Source organism: Mus pahari, chromosome 1 (assembly GCF_900095145.1).
Source record: "Mus pahari chromosome 1, PAHARI_EIJ_v1.1, whole genome shotgun sequence".
In the NCBI taxonomy this organism is placed as follows: Eukaryota; Metazoa; Chordata; class Mammalia; order Rodentia; family Muridae; genus Mus; species Mus pahari.
In genome coordinates this window covers 98,105,174-98,126,305 of record NC_034590.1, presented here as the reverse complement: position 1 = coordinate 98,126,305, position 21,132 = coordinate 98,105,174, and the positions used below count along the sequence as shown (strand labels likewise).

The 21,132-nt window shown below is 41.8% G+C and overlaps 1 protein-coding gene across 3 annotated transcripts in view; it reads right to left on the bottom strand.

The window, feature by feature from the left end:
- Inpp5f (inositol polyphosphate-5-phosphatase F) overlaps positions 1 to 21,132 on the bottom strand; it is an 85,920-nt gene that overhangs the window by 40,694 nt on the left and 24,094 nt on the right. For all 3 annotated transcript variants that reach the window (XM_029543148.1, XM_021207855.2, XM_029543197.1), the window contains exon 2: positions 20,057 to 20,137. In XM_029543148.1, the coding sequence (XP_029399008.1) occupies positions 20,057 to 20,137 (81 nt within the window). The remainder of the gene's footprint in view (positions 1 to 20,056; positions 20,138 to 21,132) is intronic.

The window sequence follows — 21,132 nt, the reverse complement described above, 5'->3', positions numbered from 1 at the left end:
ACTACTGTTAATCCCTTATTAAACCCAATTTGAAAATTCAAACTTATCAAGGTATTACAATCAGAAAAAAATACAGTACAGCCAGGAACTGTTTATGATGGGGATATGTTCTGAGAAGTGTGCTGTTAAGTGATTTCACGTGAGAACATTCAGGATGTACTTCCAAACTAAGACAGCTATCACGCCAGTAGGTCATACATGCTCTTACTAGACCACTGTGGCATCTTACTGTTGACCAAAATGTTACTGTTGACTGTAGCTGGTCTTTGCTACTTGGTGGGTTCTTCTTTTCCTACACTTTATCTATCCACCCATCACTAGGAGATAAAGAAAGACAGAGGTGAAGAGAGAGACGGCCATCTTTTTTCTTTTTTCTTTCTTTTTTTTTTTTTTTTTTTCCGAGACAGGGTTTCTCTGTATAGCCCTGGCTGTCCTGGAACTCACTCTGTAGACCAGGCTGGCCTCAAACTCAGAAATCTGCCTGCCTCTGCCTCCCGAGTACTGGGATTAAAGGCGTGAGCCACCACGCCCGGCAGCCATCTTTGAATCTAATTTCTTTCCTTTTGTTTCTTCTCCGAGCACGACTACTAACAAACCTTAAACACTCCCTCCAGCTCCCACCAAACAAACCACCACCACCAATCCTGCCTATCAGGGCCCTGGCATTCATATAACCTCTGAAACGTTTCTAGAATTCCAAATGTCACACAACCAGTTGCAGCCGGCAAAACCACATCTCTGCTAGAGAGGCAAACCATAGTCAGCTGCTACAGAGGTCAAAGCAGTTCCTTCCCATCCCTGGGGTTAACATGAAACCCTTCTTATAATAGTTCTTTTTAAAGAAAAATTCCGGATTCCTCACCACAGCTAACAACACATGCCTGTGCACATGAGATATAGTACTATGTGCTATTTCAAGCATCCACTGGAGACACAGCATACCCCTCCAGAGACAAAAAGAGAACCTAACATACCTCCATAAGAAAGAAGAGGTAGAGCTGGTGAGATGGTTCAGTAGGTAAGAGCACTGACTGTTCTTTTGAAGGTTCTGAGTTCAAATCCCAGCAACCACCCATAATGAGATCTGACGCCCTCTTCTGGTGTGTCTTAGGACAGCTACAGTATACTTATTTATAATAATAAATAAATCTTTGGGCTGGAGCGAGCAGGGACTGAGCGAGTGGAGTTGACCAGAGCAAGCGGGACTGACTGGAGTGAACAGGGTTGACTGGAGCTAGCAGCAGTCCTAAAATTCAATTTCCAACAACCACATGAAGACTCACAACCCTCAACACAGCTACAGTGTACTCATATACATAAATAAATAAATCTTTAAGAAAAAAGGAAGGAGTAATAAGATCATATACATATGTAGATTCATTTATATAACAGCAAGAGCAGAATTAAGGCAGAAGTTAATGTGAATGTTTACTGATAAGAGGGAAAGCAGAAGTGAGGTAGAAAGGGGCACTCGGACTGGGACAGAGGAGGGAAGTGCTGGTGCTGGGGGATGCTCAGTGCTTAACAGGACTGGCTGCTCTTCCAGAACACATGGCTTTCGCTTCCCAGCACACATACAGTGGCTCATAACCATCTGTAACTCTAATTCTAGGGGACCCAACACCCTCTTCTGGCCTCCTCAGGCACCAGGCATGCAGATGGTGCATAAACATATCCACCATATCTGCAAACAAAACACCCACATACATAAAATAGTATAAATGAAGAGGCAAAAGAGGAGGAGGAGGAGGGGGAAGAGGGTAACAGTTCGGAGCACTTTTTTTTTTTTTTTTTTTTGGTTTTTCGAGACAGGGTTTCTTTGTGTAGCCCTGGCTGTCCTGGAACTCACTTTGTAGACCAGGCTGGCCTTGAAGTCAGAAATCCGCCTGCCTCTGCCTCCCAAGTGCTGGGATTAAAGGCGTGTGCCACAACTGCCCAGCTAAGAGCACGTTCTTAAAAATGAATGGCCTCTGAGTCTAGTTCCAGTTCTTAGAACAACAGAAATGCTTCAGTCAACCAGAATGGAAGGGAACTCAACACAAAATGCAAGGGGCAAACCACTCTACGGCAAGTTGAAAACATAATCACATTTAGGACACAGAAAAGAAAACGAAGATGCCCAAGAATTGGAGTTACAGCTGATTATGAGCCACTATTTGGGTTCTGGGAATGAACCTAGGACTTCTGAAAGAACAAGCCCTCCTAATGCTGTCGCTCCAGCCCCAATATATTCTTTTTTTTTTTTTTTAAAGATTTAAACATGAGATAAAATTAATGTTCTCCTGATTGCCACCATCCTCTCCTACTCTATGGAAAGTTTTTACTTGACTCCAGCCTCTACTTTGTTAGTTTCTCATGTAAGAACCGCAGAGACAGAAAATGTTTACCATTTCTTGGCGTTAGTCCTTCAGATTTCGCTTGAGGGCCTAACAAACAGTACAGCAATTACTTATTTTGTAGGCGCCAGTCAGCTGCTTGTTTAGACGGTTCCTGCTTTCTCTCTCCACTTAACCAACCCTGTGATAACAAGGGTGAGATGCCGACCAGGAATATTGCTGTTTCTCACATGCTTGCTTACATTTATGTCCTAGTTCTGCAGGCTCGACTCCTGAGGCCACTTACCCCTCGTAGAAACAGACCACAGCGCTGCCTTAACACTCACACAGTGGTGTGGCTATGAGGACCAGCCACACTGAGAAGTTGTATTTGCATCACAGTAATCCAAAGATGGGGTGGAAGTCAATTATTCTTTTATAGCATAAGATTTAAATACAAAGATTCCAATTATTATTAAGACAACCTTGTTGAAACAGGGTGTCACAAATCCCACACAGACCTGGCATTCACCATGAATTCAGAATGGCCTTGAACTCCTGCTCCTTCTGCCTCCACCTCTCACGTGCTAGGACTGGAGAGGAGAGCCACCACAGCCAGTCCAAGTCTCAAATTCCTGAAGGGCTTCTGCAGTTTATACCTCACATACCTACAGAAAGATCTCTGCATTTTACCAGTGATTTTAGAGAATGAAAATATACTGGTAAAGGGGGAAAAATAGATTAAAAATCTATTCACCTTTCCTTTGTTCTCTGTGAAGTTAAGAGGAGGAACATTTGCATGTTTCCGTCATTTCAAACTGACATCTCAGGGAAGAAACGTGAACCAGATGACTAATTGTTCTTACTACCCTTGGAGGCTGCTGCTCAAATGCACCGTTTTTTTTTCCAGTGCTCAAGATATAACCCAGGGCCTTGAGCACGAGAGCCAAGCTGCTGAGCTACAGCCCAACCCAACTGCAGCTTTTTAATTATCCTTCTGGTGACGTGATCACCCTGTGAGTTTTGAAATGTTCTCTTTTAATGCTTCTTGCCTTAAACCTACTTTGATAGTAAGACAGCTATATCAGTTTTTATTAGGTTAATTTGTGCACTTTTTTCCCTTCTTTGAGACAGGGTCTTCACTGTGCAGCCCCGGCTGACCTGGAACTCACTATTGTAAGAAACATTTTTTTTTTTCAATGACAGGTAGTTAGTTGGCAAGGACTCATATTTCCTAACCCTTCCTCTTCCCCTTTGTGTGGATCAGAAAATCAAGACAAACTGAAGTCACACTCCCTCCAATGGGATGAGACAAAGACCACCTAACTATGTCAGACACAAAAGACAGAATCCATCTTGACCAAGTGTGCTTGCTGGACTACGTGGGATTTGGTGCATAGACCTTTCTAGAAAGAGTTTCCTTGGCTGAGCTAATTGTGCTTTGTTCACGTGTCACTTGTGCCCCCTGAGTGTAGACCAGGCTGGTCTAGAATTCCTGAGATCTGCTTACCTCTACCTCTGCCTCCTGAGTGCTGGATTAAAGGTAGCAGTTTCTTTGTCACAACTCTTTACTTTCTGCCTTTATGTACATATAATACAGACTATGTATGGTATTTATCTTGCAAGAAGCATGTACATGGATTTTGATTTTCCAGTGTTACAAAGTCTATGGTTTTTTATGAAATGCCACATTAGTGTATCTAGAATCCCATCGTCTCTTACTTCTGTCAGTCATTCTAAGTATGCCTTTTACTTTCTTAGCTTCTCTTGAATTAAGTCTTTAACTATTATTACCTCATTTACCTACTCTGATAGCTTTTACAACCTTTTATTATTGTTTGCCCTTATACAGTAGGAAATAAACCTTAACCTATTAAACCTAAAAGTAAGTTGGAGTCTTTGCCAATTCCTAGAGGATGAAAGAATAATCCTGGAATAGAAACCTTTTAAAATCCTTTTTGTGTTGCATCTTCATCATCTTCTCCTCTTCCCCCTTTTTCTTCTTGTTAATTTCTGCAATGTTGTTGTTATTGCTGTGTATTCATTCTACATTAAATTTAAACTCCATATGAAGCCAAATTTATTTACATTTAGCAACTTCCATTCCCACAGACCTTCACTCCTTCCTATATCTCCACACTTCCAGGAGCAATCGTTTCTTTTGACTGGAGAACTTTCTTTTTTGCTATATTGCTAGGGATTGAACCCATGGCCTTGCACACACGAGGTTAGCTCTCTATTCATGAGCTACACCTCTGTAGACGCTGAAGAACTCTACCATTTCTCCTAGTTCAGAGACATACTACTGACACATATCTGGGAACTTCACAAACAAATCTGAACCTTTGTTTATAGTAAAGACATCCTAACTTCTCTGCAGCCCTATGACCTAGGATTTACCTTATCAGCTGTGACCCCATCTAAAGTGCATTATATTGAAAAGAAAATAACCCTTAGCAAGCCTCCCAAAATGTGACTTCAGAAGCCATGAAAGCAATGTGTGACTATCTCACAGACACTCGATCCTGACTCTCTCTTAAGAAGCCCACACCAAACAGACCTGGGTCATGTATTCTCTTTAGCACCTCTGTTTCCTATTAACCCTGTGTTTAAAGCTATTTAAATCTCCTCTTAACAAACTCTAACTCTGCATCATATTGGCTTCTGCTACAAAGTAAAGAAGTTAGGGAGATGGCAAGCATGAGGCCCATACATAAAAGCTGGGCAGAGGGTCGGAGATATGGCTCAGGTCAAGGTACATGTTCCAAGCCTGTTCCATACACCATAACTCACAATTAACTTTTTTTTTTTTTTTTTTGATTTTTTGAGACAGGGTTTCTCTGAGTAGCCCTGGCTGTCCTGGAACTCACCCTGTAGACCAGGCTGGCCTCAAACTCAGAAATCCACCTGCCTCTGCCTCCCAAGTGCTGGGATTAAAGGCATGCACCACCATTGCCCGGCCACAATTAACTTTTAAAGACTGGGCTGGTATAATGGCTCTTCTGTAATCCCAAAGTTTGGGAGGCATAGATCTAGGACAAAATGGTTAGCTAGACTATCTAGGTTCAGCAAGAGACCTTACTTCAGAAAAGAAAGTGCACAGCAATCTAGGAAGACATCTAACACCCATCTCCCACCCGCATAGGCACATATACACACATGCACACAGGCATTCATAGTGCACAGAGGTGAGGGAGGAGTTCCATGAATAGAACTGTCTGAAAAAGAGCCCTAGAGGCTATTATGGACAACAGTGGCGAGCTGTCTCAGGCAGCACTCCATCACTACTTACAATGGCACACAGTTTTTTATTTTAGCTCTGTGTGGCATGTTGTTTTTGTTGTTGTTTGTTTGTTTGTTTGTTTGTTTGAGACAGGACCTCTCTACATAGCCCTGGCTGTTCTGGAACTCTCTATGTAGACCAGGCTGGCCTCAAACTTACAGAGATCCACTTGCCTCTGCCTCCATGCACCACTATAACCAGCTATATGATCCTTTGATGATTAATTTGATATGTCAATTCAATTGAAATAAGTAATATCCTGATATCTGGTACATTTCTGGGTGCATGCTATCTCAAGAGTAGCGTTTAAAATGGTAGATCAGTGTGGGTGAGCGCCATATAACCTGCTGAGGGCTGGAGCGAACAAGGGAAAAAAGGAAGGGCTAGTGTGTCCTCTGCCTGACCTCCGGGCCTGAGAGACTGGGTCTGGACCAGGTCGGGCAGTACTAGTTCCTCTAGGCTTCTGTATTTAGGCCTGCACTGGAACCACCTCAGAGGCTCTGCTCGTTCTCAAGCTTGCACATGGTAGGTCTGGATCTCCAGTTAACATCAATCTTTCTTCTCTCTTCACTTCCCTACCTCTGTTTTGCTTCTCTGGAGAGCCCTGGCTCATACAGACGCTTGACAACGAAGCAGAGGCTGCTGTAATTAAATCCCTAAAACTGTGGAGATAGCTTTGGGATTGAATCGGGTAATGGAGGGGCTGGAAGTTTGAAGGTTCACATTGGGAAAAACCAACACTGTCATGAATGAACCCTTAAAGGTAATTCAAGAGACAGCCCAGAAACTAAACACCCAAGGAGAAAGGCTTAGTCTTCTGAGAAGACTCAAGGGCGATCCCAGGAAGTCACAGTTGGAAGCCCGTGACTGGACAATGGTGAGAGGAGCAGCTTTGTCAGGGGAAACACTTTGAAGTGTGTTCATATTCTACTGTTCATAAAAAGTAGAACTGAAGAATAATGGAGCTGGGTATTTAGATGAAGCTATTTCTAAGTAAAATGCCATTGCTAAATGACTCTTCTTGACTGATTATGGTAAAATTCAAGAAGACAAATATGACTCAAAGGCACAATTGTTAGTAAAAAAGTTAAAGAAAAAAAAAAAGCAGAAGCAGAACTTTTAGAAGAATTGACTGGATATTAGCCCAGAAACTTAGAATAGCCAAGATACAATTTGCAAAACACATGAAACTCAAGAAGAAGGAAGACCAAAGTGTGGATACTTCATTCCTCCTTAGAATGGGGAACAACAACAACAACAACAACAACAACAACAAAAAAGACCCATGGAAGGAGTTACAGAGACAATGTTTGGAGCTAAGACGAAAGGATGGACCATCCAGAGACTGTGCCACCAGGGATCCATTCCATAATCAGCCACCAAAAGCAGACTCTATTGCATATGCCAGCAAGATTTTGCTGAAAGGACCCTGAAATAGCTGTCTCTTGTGAGGCTATGCCAGTGCCTGGCAAATACAGAAGTGGATGCTCACAGTCATCTATTGGATAGAACAGAGGACCCCCAATGGGGGAGCCAGAGAAAGTACCCAAGGAGCTGAAGGGGTTTGCAACCCTATAGGTGGAACAACAATATGAACTAACCAGTACCCCGAGAGCTTGTGTCTCTAGTTGCATATGTAGCAGAAGATGGCCTAGTCTGCCATCATTGGGAAGAGAGGCCCCTTGGTCTTGCAAACTTTATATGCCCCAATACAGGGGAACACCAGGGCCAAGAAGTGGGAGTGGGTGGGTAGGGGAGCAGGGTGGGAGAAGGGTATAGGGGACTTTCGGGATAGCATTTGAAATGTAAAGGAGGAAAATATCTAATAAAAACTGAAAAGGAAAAAAAGAAAGAATTGACTATTTCTCAACCCATCCAGGCTGCAAACTGTCAGAAAGGTGCACTCTGAAAAAAATACTGCAGCCCAGCATCTGTATGGCAAAGAAACTGGTACAGGTGAGTAGACCCGGCTATCCTGGCAGGAAAACCAGTAGCCTGTTGGGGAGGGAATACCAACTTTTGAGATTCCATAGAGCAAGCAGACATTTGGTGAAAATGCACACAATTCTTCAAAGCAAGCCAAGAATGACTCCAAAGATGGTTCTGACATCACTGACATCCTCAGTTTCCAAAAGGAGGACTATGGCTGACTTGCTTTCACCAGCCAGGTGGCTTTTATGTAAAGCCAAGTGGACATGGACACCCAACATCCAAGGGTCATGGTCCTTCCTGAGTAGGAGAAGAACTAGAGCAGGTTCTCCACCTCAGTAGATCTGGGACATGGAACTTGATTCGTAGAGTTGTCATTTTTTACACTTTATTTGCATCTTACTTAGTGTGTGTATGCCCAGGGATCAAATTCAGATCATCAGCCTTGGGGGAAGCCTCCTTTACCCTTGGAGCCATCTTGTCAACCCATAAACTTTTACTCTCAGTGCCCAGAGAACTCACTGAAGGAAACAACTGGAGCTCAAGGAAAATGACTGGTAAGTACAGTATGCAGGAGGCAAGCTGTGGTCTGCCATCAAAGGAGAGATAGGCTACGTACACAGTAAACAACCTCTGGGGGCTCAGAGCCGCTCAGAGCCATGGGTCACATTCAGCATTGCTCTATGGCGAAGGAGGAGCCATCTGCATCCAAGAGACCACATCAAGAGTTCACATCAGTCTTAAGGGAGCCAAGAAACTCTGACACATAAAATCACACAAGCTGAGAGGAGCCAAGAAAAGGATGAGACATTCAGCACACTGGCTAGGCACCCGGGGAACAGGTGGGACAGGAGGAACAGGAGAAAAGAAAAAAACAAAAAAACAAAAACGAAAACCAGGCTGACAGACTGCAATTAGACTAGCAACTAGTTTCTGGCTTCTAGAAGAGCTACTAATAGCAAGGGGAAACTAAGCCCAGCCAAACCCAGATTTCACATTTTACTTAGAGTGCATTAAGAGGACAGCCAGCAAGAGTTGGTTGTTCCCCAAAGTGGGTTCAGAGCTGGGACTCCGGTCATCAAGCTTGGAAGCAGCTGCCTTTAGTTGCTGAACCCTTTCAAAACTGGCCCAAAATTCCTTTACAATTAACCAGGAACCTACTTACTGGTAAAAATCTTACATGTGGATGAAATAAATAATTCTGAGATAACTGTGAAAAATAAAATGAATTAAGAAGCTTTATTTGAAGAACATTTTATATCGTTTATATTTTATAGACATTATACTGTATATAATTCTACTGCTTTAAGGAAAATGTTCTAAAGAAACTTGAGTCTAAGGAGTAATGACCTATAAATATCAAAATAGAATTATTTGGATTTTTGTTTTTGTTTACTGTGCCACAGGTGGAGCCTAGGACAATGTCTGTGCTGACTAAGCACATGTTCTCCACTGAGCTGTTTCCAGTCCTAGTTCTGGGTGGTTTTGTTTGCTTATATTTATATATTTATGTATATATGTAGGCATGTGTATATTTATTTATTTAGTGTGGGTGTGTGAGTCATCTCAGCCCTATTTTTTTGTTTCTATTTTTAATGAGTTTTCTTTTTTAATGTGTGTGAGTGTTATGACTGCACGTGTATCTGTGTACCACGTGGGTGCAGTGCCAGAGGCATTTGGCAGAAGGCATCAGATCCCCTGGAACTAGACTTATGAATGGTTGTTTGCTGCCATGTGGGTACTGGGAACTGAGCCCAGGTTCTCTACAAGAGTACTAAGTATTCTTAAGCAATGTGTCATATCCCCATTGGGTTTTTACCATTTTTACTGCTTGTTTGCTTTTGAGACAGGGTCTCACAATGTAGAAACTCTGTCTTGAAACTCACTAGGCAGACCAAACTGGCCTCTAATTCAGAGATCTACCTACCTTTGCCTCCTGGGTACTAAAATTAAAGATGTGTATCACTACCTCCAGCCCATATCTTTTAGTTAAAATGAATCAGGAGCTGGGGAGATGGTTCAATGAGTAAAGGTACTTGCCACCAAACCTCATGACCTGAGTTCAATACCCTATGACCCACATGGTAGCCCCCACAGGTGTCCTGACATACACACAAATCAAATGCCCACACAACAGGGGAAGGGATTGCTCTGTTTTGAGTCAAGGTCTCTGTGTAGCCCACACTGGCTTCAAATTCACTCATTATGTAGCACAGGCTAGTCTTGAACTCATGATCCTCCTGCCTCTGTATCCCAATTGCTGAAATTATAGGTGTTTGCCATAATACTCAGCTTTGATGAGTCTGAGGCCCTTTGTTGAAATATAAATTATATACCATAAAATTTGCCCATTTAGGAAATGGCGCCAAATGACTCAACAGATTAAGGTATCTGCCACCAAGCCTGACAACATGAGTCTAGGAACCCACTCACATAGGTATGTGCATGCGCGCGCTCATGTGCTTGCTCGCTCGCTCACTGTAACTCTCTCTCTCTCTCTCTCTCTCTCTCTCTCTCTCTCTCTCTCTCACACACACACACACACACACACACAAAAAAAAAAAACATATGCCCTAAATTAGTCAATTAATTAAATGTAAAAAATAAAAATAGAAAAAAAGAAACAAAAAAAATAAAAAAAAAAAAATAGAAGCAAAGGCATAAGAATTTTAAATTTAAAAATTAAAATAAAATTTAAAAATCTAAAAATATAGCACTCGGGAGGCAGAAGATAGTGGATCACTGTGAGTTTGAGGCCAACCTTATCTACATATTGAGTTTCAGGCCAACCAAGAACACATAACGAGACCTAGTCTCGAGAAATAAACAAAAAACAAGCCACTTGTAAATAGGCAACTCAATGATCTTAGTCAATCCATAGTTGTAAAAGTTTCATCACAATCACAATCCAAATTCTTGGTTTGTTTTTAGGACAGGGTCTTATGCAGTCCAGATCAGCCTTGAACCTGCTCTGTAGAAGACCCTGAATTTCTGATCTTCCTCCCTGCCTCCCCAGGGCTGAGATCACAGACATGGACCACCACAACCAGTTTTCCTACATATTTTGTATAATGTGACTTGTCAGTAGATAATAAAAAATTTATTCTCACTTGGTACAATGTACATAGACATGAAACTCATGTTCAAATTGGATTACTATGGTGGTTTAAATAAGAATGACCCTCCCCCCCACCCAGGCTCATATATTTAAATGCTTGGTCTTCAGGAAGGGGCATTAGTTAAGAAGGATTAAAAGTGTGGCCTTATTGGTGCATATTTGTCAATGGAGGTGGGTTTTGAGGTTTCAAAAGCCAAAGTCACACCCAGTGTCCCTCCCTGCCTGCTGCCTGGGCATCCAGATGTAGAACTTTCAGTTACTTCCCCAGCACCATGCCTGCCCACCTGCTGCTACCTTACTCCCCCATGATGAAAATGGACTAAACCTCTGAAATTATAAGCAAGCGCCAACTAAATGCTTTATTTTATAAGAGTTGCTATGGTGTCTCTTCACAGCACTAGAACACTGGCTAAGGTACATATTATCTAAAGTGCTGTCCTAGGAACCAGGTCTCCACAGGGCTGAGAGCTCTGCACAGGCTCTTGGCTCTAATGCCCTTGAGGATAGGGTTTGTCAATGGCTTTATAGGCAAGTGCTGAAACAATGCTAGTGACACTCAATTTACTCAAATATTAAAGCATATGAAATACTTCTTGCATTAGTTCTATAGCAAGGAAGCCCTCTATATAAAGACTATAGTCAGTTTAAAATCATATGCACAATATATTTTGCCATCTTAATGATTGAGATATATTCACCATTTCCAAACTAGGAAAACACAGATGGTGAGTACTATTTTAATGAATGAGATCTACGTAAGTGATTCTGTCTGTGATTGCTCAGTACTATGAGGAGTAATTCATTCAATTACTAAACAAAGAGATATTTGCCAAATTAACCAAGACAATTTTCAACTATTTCTGGTATTTCATGCAATATGTATCTTTGCTAATGAATCTCTGTATTTTTTATATTTAGTAAGTTCTTACCTTAATTGAGCTTATCTTCTTGGACTTCAAAATGTATTTTAACTTGAAGAGCTTTTGTGACCCCCTTTAAATCTCCAGCCTAAAGCAATCTTTTCATAGATGCTTGCATAAAGATATAACTGTACTCCAGATAGTAAACAGAAAATAAAGGATAAACATGTCCAGTGAGTGTGTTTTGCAGTTGCTTCCTCTGCCATGCCCCCCCCACCCTTGCCTCTTAACCCTCTACTGCCTTCCCCACTAGCCTATGTCTTATATACTCATTTTTCTGACCTTAAGTCATACATCACTTCCTCAAAGATGCCCCCCAACTCAATCCAGTGAGGCACACAGCACCCAAGCCCTGGAAGCTTAAGTCTCTAAGGACAAAACAGTTTGACTAGGTGATTAATATATTATTAGTTGAAGTTTATGAGCCTAGACATTTCAAGTTTTGTCCATTCTACAGCCTCCAGTCCAACTATAGTCCTTAGCACACAATATGCACACCTTAAATATCTGTTAAATCAATAAGCACATACTGAAAATTTAAGAATAGCTCATACTATGGGCCAGGACACAGAGACCCACCCACTGAAACCACAGCCCTCCACTGTCCTCCAGCCCCTATCTTTTTGGAGCTTATCATACATACAGAAAGATGGCAGATAAATAAACAAGCCAATAAATTAACAAATGAATCAATCAACATAATTACAGTAAGAATCTCACTGTAGTTTTTACTTCCTTCTGGATATTACAATGAACAAAACTATTTTGTTTTTAAGATTTGTCTTTAAATTTTTACTGATGTGTCTATCTGTGTGAGTGAGTGAGTGAGTGAGTGTATACCTTGTGTGTGACAGTGGCCTGAGAGGCCAAAAGGAGGACATCAGATCCCCTAGAACTAGAGTCACAGGCAGTGGTGAGCTGCCTGATGTGGACGCTGGGACTCAGGTCCTCTGCAAGGGCAGTTAGCGCTCTAACGCTAAGTCCTCTCCACCCCCAGTAGTTCTCATGGTGCTTTACATTTCTTCAATCTGGCAAGCAAACACACATTCCTTTATATATTTTCTTCTTCCTATCAGTAAATCTCAACTGCTCAACTCAAAGCCGGACTGTCAAACCGTCAGGTACAGTACACTAACCCTAGAAGATACACTTGCCTGTAAATATCAGAGGAAGAGCATCCAAATGGGAAATAAGAAAACAGCTTACATAGGTATCTTCTGCCTCCAAGGCTAATAGAACAACTCTTAGAGGACCTTACTGACTGAGTGAGAGAACAGCTGAGTTTAGTGGCATACACCTTTAATCTCAGTGTTCAAGAAGCAGTAGGTAAGTGCATCTCTGTGAGTACAAAGCCAGTCTGAACTCATACTTAAAGTCTATAGTGAGTTACAGGTCACCCAGGAATATATAATGAGACTTTGTCCTCCCCCGCAGGAAAAAAAGCACAATTGAACATATTTTACATTTTTTTCATATTTTACTACTAAAAACTTTTTTTGTAGTCTCACAGTAGTTTCTGGTGACTTATTAATTTCACCTCAGTACCAGTAAATATTAATTTGGGCAAAACATTACAATTATACCTTTTCCCCCCAAACCACTATGTACATAGAAATTGGGTGGTTCTGTAGTAGGCTGTCTCTTAGGTTCTTTAAAGGAAAAACAAAGAAAGCCAAGCCTAGAAGCACAGCAGCACATGTCTACAGTCCCAGCATGAGGAGGTGGAGCAGAATTACAAGCTCAACACCATCTTGCATGACAGTTCCAGGTCAGTGGAAACACACAGCAGAACAAAAACAAACAACTGAAAGAAAAGATAGACAGAAGGAAGGAAAAAAGAAAGGAGAAAAATGAGAAAAATCAGTCATTCTTGGTGATTACTAGATCAAGAACTCAGCCTGTCCAACTGCTTTGGAGGCATGGCCATCTGGCACTTGAGGTTCACGCAGAGCCTGGACTCAAGGTCATCATGTGATCTTTCAGGTCTAGTCTACCTCCTCACTGCTTGGTCAGACACATTTGAAAAACATGTTATCATGCAACAGAGGTAATTGGAACTGGAGAGGGTTCCCTGCAATGCTTTATAGTAAGTGCTTCTACAAAGACTAGGTTCCTGCCGAGGGCTAAGCCATCACTTCTGTTGAAGTCTTCACCTTAGAATGTGACCGTATTTGGAGACAATCTCTAAAGAGGAATTACATTAAAATGAATTCTCTAGGGTGGATTTTAATCCAGTATAGCTGACTTTATTCATTATTTTTTAAAGAATTATTTTTAGTTATGTATAATTTATGCGAGTATGTATATCTACATGTGGATACCAATGCCCAAAAAGGCCAGAAGCACTGGATTACCTGGAGCTGGTGGCTGTTGAGAGTCACCTGACATGGGTTCTGGAAATCTAACTCAGGTCCTCTGCAGGGCCTGAGTATGTGCTCTCAACTGCTGAGCCACCTCTAGTCCAACAAATAATATTATTTAAAAAAAAAAAAAAAAAACAAACTTTAAAGACATAAAGGTACAAAGGAAGGGAAGCCCAAGTGAAGACAGGGATCACAGCCATCCCGGAAGAAACCCATCCTGCTAGCTCTTTAGGAAGATGAAATTCTGATGAAAGTCTGCTGCTATAGTCCTTGGAGTCCAGAGTTCAGTGACAATCATGAGCAGCAGCACAGCTCACCCACGCCATTTTTAGACTGACAATGACATCTGTTCAAATGAAATCATGTTCCCATCACACTAGGCAAGAACAAGAGTGCACGCATTAATATGTAGAGAGTCAGTAGGAGGAAAGAGAAAAGGGGAGCTTACATACAGATGTCTTAGTTCCCTCATCTCCTCCTCATCACCCCCAAATGGTAAGATATCTCCATGGGAAAATGTCTCCAAAATTCCAGCTCAATTCTGGCACATAAGGAGCAGAGCTCCTTCCAGCCAGTCTGACTCTGAGCAAGAGAGAGGAGGGATGAGGCAACCTGGAGGACAGAGGATGAAAGGGAAGAGAAGGGTAGATCTCCTTCCTTCAGTGAGGAGCAAGGTGGAGCAGCACAGAGAAGAAAAGACTGTGGGAGCATGGGAGAGCGGAGAAAGAGCAACAGAGGGCCCAGATCTCCATCTGCTTCTCCTATGGCTTCCTTCCTACTTACTTTCCCCAGTTCACTCTCCTCCCGACTCCCTCTTCCACTACTTCCATTACCATGGTGTGACCTGCCTACACAAGGCCAACCACAGACCTGCCACCGTCAGCACAGGAGAGAAGTTCAGCAGGCACTAATTTCAATTTAGCCAGTGCTGATAAAAGACAACTTAAGGTTCTCTCCAAGGTTACTCCATGCTGCTCTGACTGCTCCCCTCATCAAGGTAAGTGGCCCTGTGAACTAGGTGACCTGGGAGGTCCTTGGAGGTCCAAGGACCAATAAGCTTCTCTACTGTGTGAGCCACAATCCCTTCCTAGCAGATCTGTCTGATTGCTAGTCTGTCTCCCCTGATTACAGGGAACCTCAAATTAGGCTTGGAGGAGAACACCATCTTTAGAGCGGAATTCTTTTTGTTCATGTAAATAGGCTCTAGGGCTAGAATAGAGCTTGGCTGGTAGTGAGTCCTCGCCTCACATGCATAAAGCTCTGGGTTCAGGCCCCAGCTCCACCTGAACTTGGTATGGTGGTGCATACCTGTAATCTCATCCTTCCCAAGGAAAGGAGAAGATCAGTTTAAGGTCGTCCTTGACTATGTGGGAAGTCTAAGGACAGCATGGGCTACATGAAACCTCCATCTCAAAAAAGAAAAAAAAATTAAAGAGAACCAGAAGAAGATGTGCACAGAGAACTGCAGTGAGGGACCTCACGTCCTGCACAATATCCACATTCAGTTTCCTGGGTTCTTACAAAAAGTGTGTTTGCACCAGTCAATTGATTTTCCCCTTTAAGTTAAGCTGATAGATTTGTATAAGTGAGCCTTGATAAGACGGTGTCTTGTAATTTACTAAGAACCTTCAGGTACTATCTCGTTCGGCACATAATGAGGCCAATTACTCTGGTTCTTGCTTTATTGCTTTAGAAATAAAGTCCTTAACCTTATTTGTTGTTTTCTTGGCTCCCAGCCACTCCCTGAAAAGATGTTGCCACTATTTAGGAGAAAGAACAGGACACCAGAATAGAATGAGGACCCCAAGAAAGAAGAGAGCCATGGAGAGATACAGACATGAAGTCCAATGTGACAACCTAGGCCAAGCCCACAGATCCCCGGGGCTGCACACTGCTGCTATCTTAAACCACTCAGCTTTTAGGAGGCCTGATTACAAAACAGACAGTGAAGCAGATGGTAGAATTCAATAACAAATAATAATAATACATATTAACAAACGGAGCTTGCTCTTAGTCTTCTGACTGATGTCAGTGATTTATTCACTGCTCTGAGATGTGACTGAAATTAGAGAAAAGTAATCAGAAGTTTCATACATGTCATTTACATAATAGAAAATGAATTTTAGCTCAGAACATCCAGCTGTGAAATTATCTTGTCAGTATGTAAATGAATTAAAGATATATATATATAGATAGATAGAGATATATACACATATATATGTAAATGTGGACAGGTAGGAGAGTGTTATTAAAATACTTAGCATGGTTATACAATGGCTGAATGTTTTTCTCCTCTGTGCTGAAGAAAAAAAACATTTTTTAAGACAGGATTTCTCTGTGTAGCTCTGTCTGTCCTGGAACTCACTCTGTAGACCTAGCTGGCCTCAAATTCAAAGAACAGCCTGCCTCTATCTTTGTAGTGCTGGGATTAAAAGGATACGCCACCACTGCCTGGCTACGCTGAAGAGATTTTTAAAGCCCACCAAAGACAGAGCACACAACAAAGCTCAAGTGATGTTATTTATTTATAACAGGGAGAAAGAAGAAGAAATAAAGATCCAGGAAGAACTTCCGGGTGAGGGAAGACAGGCATGAAATGCTCAAATAAAGGAAGAATGAGGAACGCTAGCTCCATGAATCAACACAGGATAATCTAAAAATGTTAACAATAAAAAGAAGGGGAGGAGGGGCTGGTGAGATGGCTCAGTGGGTAAGAGCACTGACTGCTCTTCGAAAGGTCCTGAGTTCAAATCCCAGCAACCATATGGTGGCTCAAAACCATCCGTAATGAGATCCGATGCCCTCTTCTGATGTGTCTGAAGACAGCCACAGTATACATAAAACAATAAATAAAATCTTTTTAAAAATTTAAAAAAGGGGGGGGGGAGGAAAGAGACATGGTGGCACATACATCAACCCGGAACTCAGGAGGTAGAGGCAGCAAGAACAGGAGTTCAAGGTCATCTTTTGTTAGGATGGTCTCAAATATCCCAGATGGGCAAGTTTGAGGCCTCATCTTAAAAAAATAAATAATAAATAAAACTGCCAGGCATGGTAGTGTAACACCTTTAATCCCAGCACTTCAGAGGCAAAGGCAGGTGAATCTCTGTAAATTCTAAGCCAGTCTAGCTTGGTCCACACAGTGAATTCCAGACCAGCCAGGGCTACACAGTTAGACCCTATCTCAAAACAATAATAAGTAATAAATAAAATAAATAATAGAAAGAAGAGAAAAAGCCAAATACAGTGGAACATGCCTTTAATCTCATCATTCAGGATATAGAGGCAGGCATAGCTCTTTGAGTTCTAGACCAGTCTGGTCTACATAGAAAATTCTAGTCTACAGAGAAAAAAAAGAAAATATTTAAAAATGAGAGGTTAGCTGATAAATAGTAATAGCCAAAGCAATTTATGCTCTTAAAAAAAGATCAAAAGACTGTTAAGAGCAATTCTCACAATAACATTATCACCACAGAACATGGGCTAGGGAGATGAATCAGAGGGTCATGTTTCTGAATTCATGAAAAGCTAAGAAAAATGATCTGTAACCCCAGTTCTAGGAGGATATAGACAAGATGTGAGAGCCCACTGGCTAGTCAGCCCAGATGATTCCATCAGCTCTAGGACTCAGTGAGACCCAAGCCCTATCTCAAAAAAGAAAGTGAAGGGCCTAGGGAGATCCACAACACTGAGCTCTGACCTCCACACAGTCTGCATATGTATGCATGTACACCCACACAGACACACACATACATCACAGACAGAGACTGAGTCAGAACAAATAATCTAATGGGATTTTCATAAAAATCTCTAAAATATAAATCTACAAATACTACAGGAATATATATTTGAGAAAAACAATAATTCTCAATGGAGTAACAAAACTCAAGAATTGATTCCCTTCAAAGGAAGGACACACTTGGAAAAATGGCAGTGACAGCTCTGAAGTCACATGTCTCACTTTTTAATCTGGATAAGCAATAAATACACACACTTTATAACACCCTATACTATTTACCTGTCATAAACAGTCCCGGGTATTTATAAAAATATTTCATAATAGGAAAATAATTTAAAATATGGGCAAAGAATTCTGTAGCTGGTCTTTGTGGGTTCATCTTTTTCCCACCCTTTACCCACCCTCCAACCCCGTTTTACCCACTATCACTAGACAGTGGGGAAGGAAGGATAGAGGGGACAGAGGGAGATCTCTGAATATAATTTCTTTCTCCTTGATTCTTTGAACATGACTACTAACAAACTACAACCAACCTCCCTAAACATCCAAAACCAACCAACCAACAATCTACCTCATGGGCCCTAGATGTATATACCCTCTGAAAAGGCCCCAGAATTCCAAACACCATACAATTGCAGAAACTATCTGCAGCTGGCAAAATCACACCCCAACCAGAGCACGAGGCAAATCACAGTCAGCTGCTGGGGACAATACGAAGCAGCCCCAAACCCCACACCTGGGATTAAAACAAAAACACACTGATACCATTTCTGTGTTTTGTAAAGAATCCAAAATTCCAAAATTCTCACTTCAGAATCTAGTAAAAGAAAAGTACAAATTGTCTCTAGTAATATATTTTTGTAATTCACAAAAATCAACCCTGTGCCTAAATGCTCAAGAATCTTACTTAAGAACAGCCATGTTAGTTCCTCATACCTATTCAGCACTTGGAAGGCTGTGTCAGGAGAAACAGTTCAAAATAAACCTGGGCTACAAAATGAGACCCTGTCACACAAAGAAAAGAACAGGGCCAGCAAGCGAGATAGCTCAGTGGGTAAACAGAAGCCTGAAAATCAGAGGTTCCACCCACTGAACCCACGGTAGGAAGAGAAAACCCAACGCCCCTCCCCCCGACACACACACATTGCTCACACAATAATCATTAAAGAATAAAAAAGAGGGCTGGTGAGATGGCTCAGCAGGTAAGAGTACCCGACTGTTCTTCCAAAGGTGTAGAGTTCAAATCCCAGCAACCACATGGTGGCTCACANCCATCNNTAAGGAGATCTGANNCCCTCTTCTGGAGTGTCTGAAGACAGCTACAGTGTACTTACATATAATAAATAAATAAATCTTTAAAAAAAAAAAAAAAGAACAAACGAACAGTCACAACAGGCACACTACAGAGATGTAACTGACTTCACAGGCAGTTACACAGCAACAATACCAAAGCCTCCTATAATTCATAATCATACTAAAATTATTACTAGAGAAGGCAGATGTAATGGTACATGCCTGTAAACCCAGCATTCAACAGACACAGACAAAGTTCAAGGTTGACCTGGACTCTTATCTTAAGCTCTTGGCCAGCCTGGGTTAGACTGAGAAACAAATGAAGGAGCTGGAATGATGGCTTCGAAGTTAAGGGTACTTCCTGCTCTTGGAGTTCCCAACAGCCACATGGGCCAGGTCACAGCTGCCTTAACTCTAGCCACTGGGGAACAAGACTTTCTTCTGGCTGCCTACCTCGGGTACCCATCTATATGTAGCATACAAACTCACACCCAGGAGAAGAGGCATCCGGTGAATGACTTAGGCTTTCCATCCATTTGCCTGCCGTGGCAGAGGCCCAAGAAAGTGTCACACTACACACCAAAAGACTCTCCTCTTCCCTGGCAGAAGTGACTGACTCGGGACCAGGCAGCTGCCCCTGCCCACCTTTCCAGCTCTGTTCTTCCTACTTCCTTCCTGTCCAGGAACTTTCTGTACCATCCCTTAACAGAACCCACTTCCACACCCAGGGATCATATGTGGACCACAGTGGTCACGCATTCTGTCTTTTCCTCTGAACTAAGCTCTGGGCAGGCAAGAAAGGGTCAGTTTGGGATTCCAATTGTTAGGCTGATTAGTACAATTCCTGGCTCAAAGTAGGGTCTTTGCAAGAATTTTTCTTTAACAAAATAGCAAACAATTTTAACACTGTGTCATCTCTTCTCAAAAGCTTTATTTTCATTTCATTAAACTTAAATAAAAATACATATGCTTTGAGAAGACCCAAAATTATGACAAAGTAAGCAATATCATAACAGAATCTCCATGCAACCTGGGAAAGGACATCACAGAATAGCATGTTACATTTTGTAAGCCTAAGGAGTTTATAAAAACATACCTGAATGAAGTTGAATTTTCCCAATTACTCCTTCTACCAATCCCAAACAAATGGGGTTCCAGGCAAGAAGCAGATCGGTGGCTAAAATAAAGTAAGAAGCAATCATGAAAACACACTCACCAGGAATGTCAAGCAGATTTTAAAATATTTTTAAAAATTAATTTAAATATTTTAAAGTATTTTGGGAGATCAACACTCCCCCCACCAAAGCAGTTATAAAATAAACATCCCCCACCAAACATACTACCACTGATTAGTTTGTGGCAAAGTATTAACTCTCAGGTTTCAGTAAGACTCTGGAAACCTGCAGAGTTAAGGGTAGGAGAGACTGAGGAGCCCCACTGAGTGGAGGAAAGAAGGTGCCACACTACAGAGAGGGCAAAGGAGAGGACAGCCCACCAACCTGCCCCAGATCCAAGACAAGGTCTGGTGAGGGCCATGGAGCTGTCCGCTTAAGGAATTACACTCTGAAACGCACCCTTCCCCAAAGACTCAGACACTAGACAAAGGAATCCAGAAAGTCACTTTTCTTATTCATTATTTCTAGGACAAAACCAACAGGAACTGCTTAGTTACTGAGTGCCACCGCACCGATCCCTCATCTGAACCACAGAACAGACTACAGTGATTTGTGGCACTGTTTTCTCATTTCTTAAATTAGTAACAGTCTAGACACCCAGAAGAGAAGCAAATTACATATAAGACATGTATAAGGACAAAGGATGTAATTTAACTCTTCTGCAACCAAGGTTGCAAAAGATTGCTACACACATAGTGATAAATGTGACATTTCTGATCAACAGCTGAAAAAATTACCAAAAATTAATATTTCTGCTGGTTCAGGACAGCGAGATGGCTGAGAGAGTGGAAGTACTCACCATGAAAGCAGAGTTTAGGAAGCTGGACATGGTGATGCACGCCTTTAATCCCAGCACTTGGGAGGCAGAGGCAGAGGCAGGCGGATCTCTGAGTTCGAGGCCAGTCTGGTCTACAGAGTGAGTTCCAGGACAGCCAGGGCTACACAGAGAAACCCTGTCTCAAAAAAAAAAAAAAAAAAAAGAGTGGCATTAAGGTAT